At 42.7% G+C, this 17351-nt stretch overlaps 1 protein-coding gene across 1 annotated transcript; it reads left to right on the forward strand.

The window, feature by feature from the left end:
• Nucleotides 1–555: 555 nt before the first annotated feature.
• Nucleotides 556–10521, forward strand: LOC121008594 (nmrA-like family domain-containing protein 1). Its single transcript, XM_040441234.1, has 5 exons — nt 556–881; nt 1467–1705; nt 1866–2115; nt 6761–6951; nt 10212–10521. Exons 1-5 carry the CDS (start codon nt 842–844, stop codon nt 10389–10391), a joined length of 900 nt encoding a protein of 299 aa, XP_040297168.1. The 5' UTR covers nt 556–841; the 3' UTR covers nt 10392–10521.
• The last annotated feature ends 6830 nt before the right edge of the window (nt 10522–17351 follow it).

Genomic DNA, 17351 nt, shown 5'->3' on the forward strand with positions numbered 1-17351 from the left:
TACACAGCTCAGCAGACAGTATCACACAGGATAGGATTAGATACACAGCTCAGCAGACAGTATCACATAGGATTAGATACACAGATCAGCAGACAGCATCACACAGGATAGGATTAGATACACAGCTCAGCAGACAGTATCACATAGGATTAGATACACAGATCAGCAGACAGCATCACACAGGATAGGATTAGATACACAGCTCAGCAGACAGTATCACATAGGATAGGATTAGATACACAGCTCAGCAGACAGTATCACATAGGATTAGATACACAGCTCAGCAGACAGTATCACATAGGAGAGGATTAGATACACAGCTCAGCAGACAGTATCACATAGGATTAGATACACAGCTCAGCAGACAGTATCACACTGGATAGGCTTAGATATACTGAGACTAATACCTCTGAATGTGAGACCACCTCCACCCATAAATGAAGACCCAGATCCACCACTATGACATCTTCCTTAGAGGTGGGGCTGTGACAACCTGACATTCTTGAGAATAAGGGTTGTTACTGCAGTATGGGGGGGGGGGGTTCATACAGTGCGGGCAGCTGAGGGAGGATTAGAGAAGGCATGTCGTGGGCGTCTGCAGTTTGTAGCCCGTTTACCTGGTGCCTCAGTAAATACTGGACGGAGGTTCTGATTGGCTGGACCACTCTCAAAAATGGCTGCACCCTTTGCATACAGAACCTGGGGATTAATAATCGAGCTGAGTCACAGGGATCGACTCTATAAGAGAGTAGACGGCGGAGGAGAAGACTCTCAGGACTTCCCTACAGACCCATCCGTTTGCAGCATTTTCACCACTGATCCCCCCCGAAGCTAGCGCCCCATGTCCGGGAAGAAGGTAGTCGTGGTCTTTGGAGCAACAGGTGAGTTGCCCTGCTCACCATCTTTTGTTACAGTGTATCAGTGTGGAATCTAGGCAGTGTATTAGGTCTGGTGTACATAAATAAGAATTTTAACACTTATTGACAGCAAGCAGAGATCTTGAAAGGAAAAATATATTAGAAAGTTGCTGAACATTTCGGTTTACATTGTAAAGTACATGTCCATCCTGTAGCACCATTTAAAATAGGTTCACAATTATGTTAAAGTTAAAGGGATTGTCCAGGCGATAAAATGTATTCTTAATAAAATAAAATAAATTATTCTCCTTATCAGCTGCTGTTCCCATTCCACTGCCCCTCCAGTCAAGACTTCTCCTAGTGCTGGAAATGATAAATTCCAGAGCCACCACTAGAGGGAGCTCAGGAGCTTACTGCATATGGTTTATGTATGCAGGAAGCTCCCTCTAGTGGTCGCTGCAGAAAACCAGAATTTTATCTTTTAGCTTAGAACTAAAGTTGTAGATCGTAACAAACACTTAGCTTATGGATGTGGCCCATATATATGGCCGCCATCAGCATGGTATCTTTGTATTTATGCTTTTCTTGTGTACTAACCTATATTTGCAGGAGCCCAGGGCGGATCAGTTGCTGCAGCGCTCCTGAAAGATGGCACCTTTGCCATTAGAGCAGTGACTCGAGACAGCAGCAAACCGGCATCTTTGAAGTTGAAGGAGGCCGGAGCGGAGGTTGTGTCTGCAGATCTGGACGATGAGAAAAGCCTGGAGGTCGCACTGGGCGGAGCTTATGGAGCGTTCGTGGTCACCAATGCATTTGAAGGCGCTAAAAAGGACAAAGAAGTCTTACAGGTGTGTGGGGAAAATAAAGAGGGGAGGTGGCCATGTTTTACAGAAGCAAGTAAATCATGACTTCAAGTGAGGAGCCTCTCGTTAAGGTTCAGTACAATCGTTCAGCAGTGATATGAATGAGGAGTTCATCTCTCTATGTCCTGACCCGATTCTCTTCCAGGGAAAACTGGTCGCAGATCTGTGTAAACGCCTGAACCTGGAGCTGGTGATCTACAGCGGACTAGAAAATGTGAAGAAGATTACTGGGGGGAAACTGGAGGTGCCTCACTTTGATAGTAAAGGCGAGGTAGAGGAGTATTTCCGACAAATTGACTGTCCCATGACCAGTGTCCGTCTAGCCTTCTACTACGAGAACCTGCTGCATGCCTTCAAACCAAAGAGAAGCCAAGACGGGAGAGTGTTTCTTTTAGGTAAGAAAATAAGGGAAAATGTAGAAAGGAAAAATATACAGTAATGAACAATACTGCTCTAATTTAGAAGAATTTAACTACTATAATACTGCTCCTATGTACTAGAATATAACTGCTATAATACTGCTCCTATGTACAAGAATATAACTACTATAATACTGCTCCTATGTACAAGAATATAACTACTATAATACTGCTCTAATTTAGAAGAATATAACTACTATAATACTGCTCCTATGTACAAGAATATAACTACTATAATACTGCTCCTATGTACAAGAATATATAACTACTATAATACTGCTCCTATGTACAAGAATATAACTACTATAATACTGCCTCCTATGTACAAGAATATAACTACTATAATACTGCTCCTATGTACAAGAATATAACTACTATAATACTGCTCCTATGTACAAGAATATAAAACTACTATAATACTGCTCCTATGTACAAGAATATAACTACTATAATACTGCTCCTATGTACAAGAATATAACTACTATAATACTGCTCCTATGTACAAGAATATAACTACTATAATACTGCCTCCTATGTACAAGAATATAACTACTATAATACTGCCTCCTATGTACAGGAATATAACTACTATAATACTGCCTCCTATGTACAAGAATATAACTCCTATAATACTGCTCCTATGTACAAGAATATAACTACTATAATACTGCTCCTATGTACAAGAATATAACTACTATAATACTGCTCCTATGTACAAGAATATAACTACTATAATACTGCCTCCTATGTCCAAGAATATAACTACTATAATACTGCCTCCTATGTTCTAGAATATAACTTCTATAATACTGCTCCTATGTACAAGAATATGACTACTATAATACTGCTCCTATGTACAAGAATATAACTACTATAATACTGCTCCTATGTACAAGAATATATCTACTATAATACTGCTCCTATGTACAAGAATATAGCTACTATAATACTGCTCCTATGTACAAGAATATAACTACTATAATACTGCCTCCTATGTACAAGAATACAGGGAGTGCAGAATTATTAGGCAAGTTGTATTTTTGAGGATTAATTTTATTATTGAACAACAACCATGTTCTCAATGAACCCAAAAAACTCATTAATATCAAAGCTGAATATTTTTGGAAGTAGTTTTTAGTTTGTTTTTAGTTTTAGCTATTTTAGGGGGATATCTGTGTGTGCAGGTGACTATTACTGTGCATAATTATTAGGCAACTTACCAAAAAACAAATATATACCCATTTCAATTATTTATTTTTACCAGTGAAACCAATATAACATCTCAACATTCACAAATATACATTTCTGACATTCAAAAACAAAACAAAAACAAATCAGTGACCAATATAGCCACCTTTCTTTGCAAGGACACTCAAAAGCCTGCCATCCATGGATTCTGTCAGTGTTTTGATCTGTTCACCATCAACATTGCGTGCAGCAGCAACCACAGCCTCCCAGACACTGTTCAGAGAGGTGTACTGTTTTCCCTCCTTGTAAATCTCACATTTGATGATGGACCACAGGTTCTCAATGGGGTTCAGATCAGGTGAACAAGGAGGCCATGTCATTAGATTTTCTTCTTTTATACCCTTTCTTGCCAGCCACGCTGTGGAATACTTGGACGCGTGTGATGGAGCATTGTCCTGCATGAAAATCATGTTTTTCTTGAAGGATGCAGACTTCTTCCTGTACCACTGCTTGAAGAAGGTGTCTTCCAGAAACTGGCAGTAGGACTGGGAGTTGAGCTTGACTCCATCCTCAACCCGAAAAGGCCCCACAAGCTCATCTTTGATGATACCAGCCCAAACCAGTACTCCACCTCCACCTTGCTGGCGTCTGAGTCGGACTGGAGCTCTCTGCCCTTTACCAATCCAGCCACGGGCCCATCCATCTGGCCCATCAAGACTCACTCTCATTTCATCAGTCCATAAAACCTTAGAAAAATCAGTCTTGAGATATTTCTTGGCCCAGTCTTGATGTTTCAGCTTGTGTGTCTTGTTCAGTGGTGGTCGTCTTTCAGCCTTTCTTACCTTGGCCATGTCTCTGAGTATTGCACACCTTGTGCTTTTGGGCACTCCAGTGATGTTGCAGCTCTGAAATATGGCCAAACTGGTGGCAAGTGGCATCTTGGCAGCTGCACGCTTGACTTTTCTCAGTTCATGGGCAGTTATTTTGCGCCTTGGTTTTTCCACACGCTTCTTGCGACCCTGTTGACTATTTTGAATGAAACGCTTGATTGTTCGATGATCACGCTTCAGAAGCTTTGCAATTTTAAGAGTGCTGCATCCCTCTGCAAGATATCTCACTATTTTTGACTTTTCTGAGCCTGTCAAGTCCTTCTTTTGACCCATTTTGCCAAAGGAAAGGAAGTTGCCTAATAATTATGCACACCTAATATAGGGTGTTGATGTCATTAGACCACACCCCTTCTCATTACAGAGATGCACATCACCTAATATGCTCAATTGGTAGTAGGCTTTCGAGCCTATACAGCTTGGAGTAAGACAACTTGCATAAAGAGGATGATGTGGTCAAAATACTCATTTGCCTAATAATTCTGCACGCAGTGTATAACTACTATAATACTGCTCCTATGTTCTAGAATATAACTGCTATAATACTGCTCCTATGTACAAGAATATAAGTACTATAATACTGCCTCCTATGTACAAGAATATAACTACTTTAATACTGCTCCTATGTACAAGAATATAACTACTATAATACTGCCTCCTATGTACAAGAATATAACTACTATAATACTGCCTCCTATGTACAAGAATATAACTACTATAATACTGCCTCCTATGTACAAGAATATAACTACTATAATACTGCTCCTATGTACAAGAATATAAGTACTATAATACTGCCTCCTATGTACAAGAATATAACTACTTTAATACTGCTCCTATGTACAAGAATATAACTACTATAATACTGCCTCCTATGTACAAGAATATAACTACTATAATACTGCTCCTATGTACAAGAATATAACTACTATAATACTGCCTCCTATGTACAAGAATATAACTACTATAATACTGCTTCTATGAACAACAATATAACTACTATAATACTGCTCCTATGTACAAGAATATAACTACTATAATACTGCCTCCTATGTACAAGAATATAACTACTATAATACTGCTCCTATGTACAAGAATATAACTACTATAATACTTCTCCTATGTACAAGAATATAACTACTATAATACTGTCTCCTATGTACAAGAATATACTACTATAATACTGCCTCCTATGTACTAGAATATAACTACTATAATACTGCTCCTATGTACAGGAATATAACAACTATAATACTGCCTACTATGTACAAGAATATAACTGCTATAATACTGCCTCCTATGTACAAGAATATAACTACTGTAATACTGCTCCTATGTACAAGAATATAACTACTATAATACTGCTCCTATGTACAAGAATATAACTACTATAATACTGCCCCCATGTACAATAATATAACTACTATAATACTGCCTCCATGTACAATAATATAACTACTATAATACTGCTCCTATGTACAAGAATATAACTACTATAATACTGCCCCCATGTACAATAATATAACTACTATAATACTGCTCCTATGTACAAGAATATAACTACTATAATACTGCTCCTATGTACAGGAATATAACTACTATAATACTGCTCCTATGTACAAGTATATAACTACTATAATACTGCCTCCTATGTACAAGAATATAACTACTATAATACTGCTCCTATGTCCAAGAATATAACTACTATAATACTGCTCCTATGTACAAGAATATAACTACTATAATACTGCCTCCTATGTACAAGAATATAACTACTATAATACTGCTCCTATGTACAATAATTTAACTACTATAATACTGCTCCTATGTACAAGAATATAACTACTATAATACTGCTCCTATGTACAAGAATATAACTACTATAATACTGCTCCTATGTACAAGAATATAACTACTATAATACTGCTCCTATGTACAGGAATATAACTACTATAATACTGCTCCTATGTACAAGAATATAACTACTATAATACTGCTCCTATGTACAAGAATATAACTACTATAATACTGCTCCTATGTACAAGAATATAACTACTATAATACTGCTCCTATGTACAATAATATAACTACTATAATACTGCTCCTATGTACAAGAATATAACTACTATAATACTGCTCCTATGTACAAGAATACAACTACTATAATACTGCTCCTATGTACAAGAATATAACTACTATAATACTGCCTCCTATGTACAAGAATATAACTACTATAATACTGCTCCTATGTACAAGAATATAACTACTATAATACTGCTCCTATGTACAAGAATATAACTACTATAATACTGCCTCCTATGTACAAGAATATAACTACTATAATACTGCCTCCTATGTACAAGAATATAACTACTATAATACTGCTTCTATGTACAAGAATATAACTACTATAATACTGCCCCCCTGTGTCCAAGAGTATATATACTTTAATATTATGGTATAATATAGTTTTATAGTTGTAGCACAGATTTTGGGCAGTGTGCATGACACAGAATTATGTCTTCTTGACCATCCTGTTATTCCAGGCCTCCCGATGGGTGATGTACCTCTGGACGGGATAGCGGTGGCAGATTTGGGTCCTGTAGTTGTCTCCATTCTGAAATCCCCAGCATGCTACAAAGGAAAGAACATCGGGCTCAGTGCAGGGAAGTTACTGGTGGAAGAATATGCCGAGATAATGTCCAAGATTACCAAGGAGATTGTCAAGGATGCTAAGGTGACAGTGACCACAAAAGATTCTAATATATTTAAAGAACATAATATACCAGTAGTAGTGCCCAGTAATATACCAGTATACAAGTAGTACTCCCCAGTAATATACTAGTATAAGTAGTAGTGCCCAGTAATATACCAGTAGTAGTGCCAGTAATAGTAGAAGTAGTAGTGCTCAGTAATATACCAGTAGTAGTGCCAGTAATAGTAGAAGTAGTAGTGCCCAGTAATATACCAGTAGTAGTGCCTAGTAATATACCAGTAGAAGTAGTAGTGCCCAGTAATATACCAGTAGAAGTAGTAGTGACCAGTAATACACCAGTAGAAGCAGTAGTGACCAGTAATATACCAGTAGAAGTAGTAGTGCCCAGTAATATAGTAGTAGTAGTAGTAGTGCCCAGTAATATACCAGTAGTAGTAGTAGTAGTGCCCAGTAATATACCAGTAGTAGTAGTGCACAGTAATACACCGGTAGAAGTAGTAGTGACCTGTAATATACCAGTAGAAGTAGTAGTGCCCAGTAATATACCAGTAGTAGTACCCAGTAATACACCAGTAGAAGTAGTAGTGCCCAGTAATATACCAGTAGAAATAGTAGTGCCCAGTAATATACCAGTAGAAATAGTAGTGCCCAGTAATATACCAGTAGTAGTGCCTAGTAATATACCAGTAGAAGTAGTAGTGCCCAGTAATATACCAGTAGAAGTAGTAGTGACCAGTAATACACCAGTAGAAGCAGTAGTGACCAGTAATATACCAGTAGAAGTAGTAGTGCCCAGTAATATACCAGTAGTAGTAGTAGTAGTGCCCAGTAATATACCAGTAGTAGTAGTGACCTGTAATATACCAGTAGAAGTAGTAGTGCCCAGTAATATACCAGTAGTAGTACCCAGTAATACACCAGTAGAAATAGTAGTGCCCAGTAATATACCAGTAGTAGTACCCAGTAATACACCAGTAGAAATAGTAGTGCCCAGTAATATACCAGTAGAAGTAGTAGTGCCCAGTAATATACCAGTAGAAGTAGTAGTGCCCAGTAATATACCAGTAGAAGTAGTAGTTCCCAGTAATATACCAGTAGTAGTACCCAGTAATATACCAGTAGAAGCAGTAGTGCCCAGTAATATACCAGTAGCAGCAGTAGTGCCCAGTAATATACCAGTAGTAGTGCCCAGTAATATACCAGTAGCAGCAGTAGTGCCCAGTAATATACGAGTAGAAGCAGTAGTGCCCAGTAATATACCAGTAGCAGCAGTAGTGCCCAGTAATATACCAGTAGAAATAGTAGTGCTCAGTAATATACCAGTAGAAGTAGTAGTGCCCAGTTTTATACCAGTAGAAGTAGTAGTGCCCAGTAATACACCAGTAGAAGCAGTAGTGACCAGTAATACACCAGTAGAAGTAGTAGTGCCCAGTAATACACCAGTAGAAGCAGTAGTGCCCAGTAATACACCAGTAGAAGTAGTAGTGCCCAGTAATACACCAGTAGAAATAGTAGTGCCCAGTAATATACCAGTAGAAGTAGTAGTGCCCAGTAATATACTAGTAGAAGTAGTAGTGCCCAGTAATACACCAGTAGAAATAGTAGTGCCCAGTAATATACCAGTAGAAGTAGTAGTGCCCAGTAATACACTAGTAGAAGTAGTAGTGCCCAGTAATACACCAGTAGAAGTAGTAGTGCCCAGTAATATACCAGTAGAAGTAGTAGTGCCCAGTAATACACCAGTAGAAGTAGTAGTGCCCAGTAATACACCAGTAGAAGCAGTAGTGCCCAGTAATACACTAGTAGAAGCAGTAGTGCCCAGTAATACACTAGTAGAAGTAGTAGTGCCCAGTAATACACCAGTAGAAGTAGTAGTGACCAGTAATACACCAGTAGAAGTAGTAGTGCCTAGTAATACACCAGTAGAAGTAGTAGTGCCCAGTAATATACCAGTAGAAGTAGTAGTGCCCAGTAATACACCAGTAGAAGTAGTAGTGACCAGTAATACACCAGTAGAAGTAGTAGTGCACAGTAATATACTAGTAGAAGTAGTAGTGCCCAGTAATACACCAGTAGAAGCAGTAGTGCCCAGTAATATACCAGTAGAAGTAGTAGTGCCCAGTAATACACCAGTAGAAGTAGTAGTGACCAGTAATACACCAGTAGAAGCAGTAGTGCCCAGTAATACACCAGTAGAAGTAGTAGTGACCAGTAATACACCAGTAGAAGCAGTAGTGCACAGTAATACACCAGTAGAAGCAGTAGTGCCCAGTAATATACCAGTAGAAGTAGTAGTGACCAGTAATATATTAGAAGTAGTAGTGCCCAGTAATACACCAGTAGAAGCAGTAGTGACCAGTAATACACCAGTAGAAGTAGTAGTGCCCAGTAATACACCAGTAGAAGCAGTAGTGCCCAGTAATATACCAGTAGAAGTAGTAGTGCCCAGTAATACACCAGTAGAAGTAGTAGTGACCAGTAATACACCAGTAGAAGCAGTAGTGCCCAGTAATACACCAGTAGAAGTAGTAGTGACCAGTAATACACCAGTAGAAGCAGTAGTGACCAGTAATACACCAGTAGAAGTAGTAGTGCCCAGTAATACACCAGTAGAAGCAGTAGTAACCAGTAATATACCAGTAGAAGCAGTAGTGCCCAGTAATATACCAGTAGAAGCAGTAGTGCCCAGTAATATACCAGTAGAAGCAGTAGTGACCAGTAATATACCAGTAGAAGCAGTAGTGCCCAGTAATATACCAGTAGAAGCAGTAGTGACCAGTAATATACCAGTAGAAGCAGTAGTGACCAGTAATATACCAGTAGAAGACACCAGTAGAAGCAGTAGTGACCAGTAATATACCAGTAGAAGCAGTAGTGCCCAGTAATATACCAGTAGAAGCAGTAGTGCCCAGTAATATACCAGTAGAAGCAGTAGTGCCCAGTAATATATTAGAAGTAGTAGTGCCCAGTAATACACCAGTAGAAGCAGTAGTGACCAGTAATATACCAGTAAAAGTAGTAGTGCCCAGTAATATACCAGTAGAAGTAGTAGTGACCAGTAATACACCAGTAGAAGCAGTAGTGACCAGTAATATACCAGTAGAAGCAGTAGTGCCCAGTAATATACTTACTAGTAGAGGTAGTAGTGCTCAGTAATACACCAGTAGAAGCAGTAGTGACCAGTAATATTCCACCAGTACTAGTAAAGGCCATCGCCATACCACCAGGAGCTCATTACTTTTATCCACTCTACACAGTTTCCTATGCTTCATCTTCTACAGATTCTCCCTGCTGATTACGAGGCGCAGGGCGGGGCGCACAACATGGCCAACATGTTCCGATTCTACATGATGAGACCTGACCGGGACGTGCAGCTCACCCGCAAACTGAACCCCAAAGTCAGGAGCTTCCAGCAGTGGATGGAGGAAAACGAGGAGGCGTTCAGGAGTGGATGCCAGTAAAGCCCTCACACCTTCACAGGATTATTGCTACTTTAACCCTTTTATAGATTTGATGTTTTATTTTATTTTTTGCTAATACTTTAATTTCCCCTGTATGGATCATGTAAACATTAAAGTTCTGAAAATCTGGCATGAGCTCAAGCCTCTTCTGTCAGCTGGTAGAACAGCAGGTGAAAGGTTTTTTCCTGGCGTGATAAGTATTTAGATCTTTTATTTTTATTTTTTTGCTTTTAATTTGCTATTAATTGTATTGAAATATATTCACATGAAAAAAAAGTCCTGGGCTCCCAAAAACAGCAACTTACAGATTGCACTGCGAGTCTGCGACCCATTCGGTTTAATGGCTGCACGGCTACATCGCGCTCTTTGGTCGTGCAACCGGTATTGCTGCCAAGATCACATGTAGCCCCAGCTTAAAGGGGTTTTCTGCTGACCTGAATTACACATCACCTGCCTGTGGAAGGTGTGATAGGAGGGGTGCTTAATAAGTTATCTAACCCAGCATGTTCTGTCAGCATTAGGGCTGTTTCCGTGCGTGACATCCGCTGCGTGAATGACAGCCCAGACCCGCTGCGGACAGCAGAAGCACGGAGCAGTAACATGATTGATGATGCTCCGTGCCTCCGTGAGTTGTCACCATGATATTGTAGTAAAAAGATCACAGAGAGGCACGGAGCATCATCAATCATGTTACTGCTCCGTGCTTCTGCTGTCCGCAGCGGGTCTTGGCTGTCATTCACGCAGCGGATGTCACGCACGGCATCTGCTTGTGTGAAACAGCCCTTAGAGCTGAACTTTTCTGTGGAGATTGAGACAGTGGCGTTGCTAGGGCTGGTGTCACCCGGTGCGGTAGAAAATTGTGTCACCCCCCCTCCCCAAGCAATAATATTATAGTTATATAACCAAAAATATGTTATATAGTGTGGGCAAAATATACCTAATTACATAACATTCCCAAAACATAAACTTATTTTTATGTGAAAAATGGCTATTATATTTTTTTTTAAAGTGATACACTTTGGTGCCAGGTGGTGTACCATAATAAAAATGTCAGGGTACACCCCCTGGCACCAAAGAGTATCACTAATAAAAATGTAAAATGGCCTTTTTTCACATAAAAATAAGTTTATTTATTGGGACTGTTATGTAATTAGGTATATTCTGCCCACATTATGTACTGTGGGACTCTTTATTTATTACATATAAATATAGGGGACACGTACTGTGCAGTAAAAATATTGCTATTGCCAAAGTCAGGAGGTAGGCAGGCTGGCAGCTCCAACACGGCACGCCTCTTCGTGGAGCTCTGAACAGCCCTCCGATGCGGCGCTTGCAGGAGTGTCACTGTACGGGCCTGCGCCTGCGCACTGGATACTCCGATGCTTCTGCCAGTAATCGGGAAACCAGTGCGCAGGCGCGGACATCCGGATCCTCGGCACAGGCGCGGGATTTGGCCACTGGAGGAGGAGGACAAGCTGAAGACACTGGGCGGGCCGCCTGTGTGAGTGAGTCACTGCTGTGGACGTGACCAGGGCAGGTGCAAGGATTTTTTGGCAACACAAGCGAAGCTACATCTCGTCCTGGTTCTGTCTGCAGCAGCTGGCTTCTCCTCTGTGTGGTCCTGGTATCTTCGCTCTGCTTCAATCGCTGGTTTAAGGACTGTACTTTTTGCCCTATAAGACGCACATAGGTTTTAGAGGAGTATAATAAGAAACAATATTTTCCATTATACCTCAGGTCAGACCACCAATCAGACCCCCAATGTTAATCATACCTCAGATCAGCCCCCCATATCAGCCGTCAGCCCCCATCTATCATGCCCCCCATGTCAGCCATCATGCCCTCATGTCAGCCCCCCATACATAATGCCCCTCATGTCAACCGTCAGCCCCCATCCATTATGCTCGCTAATGGGGGACAATGTTGGAGTCTGCACCATCAGGGGGGGTGACATGATGAGGGACAATGTTGGAGTCTGTGCCAAAGGGGGGGGTTACAATACAGCCCCCCCCCCATCAACTCAGCAACTCCTCTGGGCTGAGAATGATCAGTAGTACTGTACCTGATATATCACTGGGGTCTGGCTGGAGTGGGGTCGGGTCCTGGCTCCAGTCTCAGCCTTAAGTTGTCTTCTCCAGAGTCCAGCAGGGTCGGCCAACAAGTCGTGCCTCACTCAGTCTTCTCTTTGTTCTTCTGCTGCCAGCCTGAAGAGGCAGCTTTTACAGGCCACAGCAGAGCAGCTTCGCCTCCTCGCCTTCCTCCATCCAGAGTCCTCCAGACAGCTGCGCAGGCGCTGCCGTCCGCCGCGGCCCCACTGACAGACTCAGTCACGCCTCCTTGGGCCTGAGCGCCGCACGCACCGCACGGCACACACGTAGGCTGGCCAGACAAGACAGTAGCAGCCGCCAGCCAGACCTACCTAGGTGATTAATTAAATTATTTAACACATTCAAATTGCACTGCAGTAAGTCCGTCCGGCGGCCGGTGGGGGCAGGTGACACCCCATTGTAGCAGCTGCCAGCCAGACCTACCTAGGTGATGAATTTAACACATTTAAATTGCACTGCAGTAAGTCAGTCCGGCGGCCGGTGGGGGTAGGTGACACCCCATCAGACTGGTGTCACCCGGTGCAGCCCGCACCCCCCTTGCAACGCCACTGGATTGAGACATGTCTACACAGTAGCAGTGCAGTCTGATGAAAGCACTGGAAGTGACAGGATGGCAAGTGCAGTACAGTGCGGCTCTACAAAGGAAGTGAAGGATTTGGAGCTTCGTTCCGTGATTAAATTCCTTACAAAGGAAGAAAAGAAGCCTAAAGAAATCCATGAAAGGAAGATGCTGTACATGGTGATGAGGCACCTTCCTACTACCAAGTAAAGTTTTAGGCTAAGCAGTTTACATGTGGTAGGGAATCAATTGAAGATGAGCCCCGTTTAGGGCCATCTGCCAAAGCATCTTTAGAGGAAGTGTGCCGTAAATTGGAGGCCATGATCTTGGAAGATCTTCGGGTCAAAGTCTAGGTTATAGAACATGAATTAGACATTTCAGTTGGCAAAGCTTCCAGTATCATTCATGATGTCAAAGGTCAGTTCCCACGGTTGTTGACACCTGAGCCAAAAACTTGTCACCAGCAATTTAGCCAAGAGAATTTAGACACGCTCAGAGAAAATCCAGGAGACTTCTATTCTCGAAGTATTACGGGTGATGAAACATGGAGACCAGACAAGAGTCCATACAATGGAAGCACAAGGGGTCACCAACCCCAAAGAAATGTCATGTGCAGCAGCAGTCAGCTGGAAAGATCACGATAACAGTTTTTTGGGATACGGAAGGCATTTTTATTACTACAATTCATGCCACAGCTCGTATACTTACTATTCTGAAATTGTGTGGGACTCAGGAACTGCTCAGGAACCCAGTGACATGACGCTCCTCTCCTGAAAATCCTTCTTCCACCAACGTCACCACCTTTACCAGGGTTCCGGCTTGGACTATGGATGAGACGTCAGTTCTGCTGTAGACAGGGCCAGAACTAGTCCTCTCCCCGATGCATGTGATGCAGAGGTGGATTCAGGAGTCAGCAGAAGAAAATAAATACCGTATTTTTCGCCCTATAAGACGCACCTGCCCATAAGACGCACCTAGGTTTTTGAGGAGGAAAATAAGAAAATAAATATTTTGAACAAAAAGGTGTGCTTTTGGTCGGTTTTGAACTAATGGTGGTCTGTGGATGACACTATTATGGGGGATCTGTTGAGGACACTGTTATGGGGGATCTGTGGGTGACACTGTTATGGGGGCTCTGTGGGTGCCACTGTTATGGGGATCTCTGGATGGCTCTCATTGGTGTCTCTGGATTGCACTGTTAGGGGGATCTGTGGATGACACTGTTATGGGGGGATCTGTGGATGACACATATATGTGTCATCCACAGATCCCCTCCATAACAGTGTCCCTGTAGTGTGAATGACACCCAATACAGGGGGTGGGGGTCACATCTGGTTTTATAATGACAGCCCGGCGCCTGCCCCTGTGCGTCAGAGTAAGTCGCGTCACAAATGAAAGACAAACAATAAAACACAACTTTAAAATAGTACCATGATTATATGTGCAACATGTTAATAGGAGAGATCGGGTCCCTATAGGAATATCCCCATGTCGATTTTGTCGTTTAACCCCAGGGGTCCCATTGCGTCTGTACGTAGGATCCATTTGCTTTCTCTTCTAAGGAGCTCCTTGTGTCTATCGCCCCCCTGTGGTAGACTCTGCACTACCTCTATACCAGCGAAGCTAAGGATACGATGGTTACCTGCGTGTTCCTCCCTCACGTGATCTATCAGACGTATGCAGCCTTTTCCCGTGGACAGTGAGTTTATATGTTCCCTAATCCTCTCCTGGAGACACCTGATCGTTTTGCCTATATAAAACCTACCACATGCACATTTAATAAGGTACACCACGTGTTTACTTTTACAGGTGATGAGGGTGTTCACTTTGTGTTGTATCCCTCCAAACCTTAAGATGTTCCATTGGGGATTCAAACCGCAGCACGAACAATGGCCGCACCTGCGGTTTCCTTTCGGTCCCCAATTCTCCAGCCATGTGATGGGTTTCTTCTCTAGGAATCTGCTACGGACTAACTTGTCCCTCAAGGTATGGCATCTCCTGAAAGCTATGATCGGTGCCACATTTTTTATCTCCCTTAATGATTTGTCTCTTTTAAGTATGGCCAGGGGGTATCCCCTTAGACTACTGAACCGGGCCATAAAGAAGGCCGCTCACATTAAACCCCAAGTCTGCCCTGTACCCACTGGGAATGTGCAGACAGAGAGAGTAGTCCTTGACGAGGGCTCCCATCTGTAACATCCTGAAGTATGTCACTAAACTTCTTTCACCCTGCTTCATAATGTTAGGTGTGCATGTATATTTCCATTTTATGTAATCCTACTGTGCATTGCCATGATATGCCTGTTTCATAATATTTGCCGTAATCTCAATGTACACCAGCAGGTGGCAGCAGTATGTAGCAGGTCATAGATAGTTAAGTATCTAGACTGGAATAGTTCATTCCAGGCTAGCTCCCCCCTTTCTGAGGAGGAGTGGAATGTTCCCACATCCTACTTCAGGGGGAGGAAGGAAAGTTCTAAGCAGAGTAACCAGCCCCCCTGCTAGGGAAGGCTGTGTTAGTAGGAGCTCCCAGAAACAGGGATCCCAACCTAGGATCCAAGCCTCGGCTGAGGCCCAAGATCACCCTTCCCAGCCTGAGTCACCTATCTCAGCTGGTGGACAAAGAAAGCAGCCATCTACAGCACTATAGATCTCCAGGAAGACAACACCATACCCTGCGAGCAGTCCTGTAAGTACAGATCCAAAGACAAAGAGAAGCTAAGTACCTCATCAGCTAGTCAGGCCCAAACCAAGCAGACTAAAGACAGAGCAGAAGATAGATACCTGCCAGATTCTACTAGGCGTATGTACAAGAAGCAGAATAGATATAAATTCCTGCCACATATTGCCACTACCTGCTGGAACCCTAGACTATTGCTGTAACTGTATGGATCGGAGCTGCAAACCACTAAGTAAAGACAAGTTGGACCCCATTACCTGTTTGGATCTCAATTATTCCTGAATTACTCCTACTGACCATACTCAATTTATTGCATGTGAGCCAGGATCCAGGAGTCCAGCCATACCAAGGTAGGAGACACCGTTGACACTACCATATCCGCTATACAGAGACATTATCCCCCTCTGGCATTCCTCACCTGGTACATGAGCTATAACATCTTAAAGGGCACTGCTACAGTACCTGCGCAAGCTGCAATTGGCGTCACGAACTATTACACATATAAACTGACCCACTGCATAGCTGACCCACTGACCCAGTGTTCTTGCTCATTGCACATCCCTTTGTCTTCTCTTTCAAGTATGGATCCATAGCTTCTCAAATCAAGAAGGTCATTAAGGACAACTGGCCCATACTTGAAAGAGACGAATCATTAAGGGAGATAAAAAATGTGGCACTGATTAACCACCTCCGGACCGCCTAACGCAGGATCGCGTTCCGGAGGTGGCAGCGCTGCGCACAGTCACGCATATACGCGTCATCTCGCGAGACGCGAGATTTCCTGTGAACGCGCGCACACAGGCGCGCGCGCTCACAGGAACGGAAGGTAAGAGAGTTGATCTCCAGCCTGCCAGCGGCGATCGTTCGCTGGCAGGCTGGAGATGTGTTTTTTTTAACCCCTAACAGGTATATTAGACGCTGTTTTGATAACAGCGTCTAATATACCTGCTACCTGGTCCTCTGGTGGTCCCCTTTGTTTGGATCGACCACCAGAGGACACAGGTAGCTCAGTAAAGTAGCACCAAGCACCACTACACTACACTACACCCCCCCCCCCATCACTTATTAACCCCTTATTAGCCCCTGATCACCCCTAATCACCCCTGATCACCCCATATAGACTCCCTGATCACCCCCCTGTCATTGATTACCCCCCTGTCATTGATCAACCCCCTGTAAAGCTCCATTCAGACGTCCGCATGATTTTTACGGATCCACTGATAGATGGATCGGATCCGCAAAACGCATCCGGACGTCTGAATGAAGCCTTACAGGGGCATGATCAATGACTGTGGTGATCACCCCATATAGACTCCCTGATCACCCCCCTGTCATTGATTACCCCCCTGTCATTGATTACCCCCCTGTAAAGCTCCATTCAGATGTCCGCATGATTTTTACGGATGCACTGATACATGGATCGGATCCGCAAAACGCATCCGGTCGTCTGAATGAAGCCTTACAGGGGCATGATCAATGACTGTGGTGATCACCCCCCTGTCATTGATTACCCCCCTGTAAAGCTCCATTCAGATGTCCGCATGATTTTTACGGATGCACTGATAGATGGATCGGATCCGCAAAACGCATCCGGACGTCTGAATGAAGCCTTA

Source organism: Bufo bufo, chromosome 7, assembly GCF_905171765.1.
Source record: "Bufo bufo chromosome 7, aBufBuf1.1, whole genome shotgun sequence".
Classification (NCBI taxonomy): Eukaryota; Metazoa; Chordata; class Amphibia; order Anura; family Bufonidae; genus Bufo; species Bufo bufo.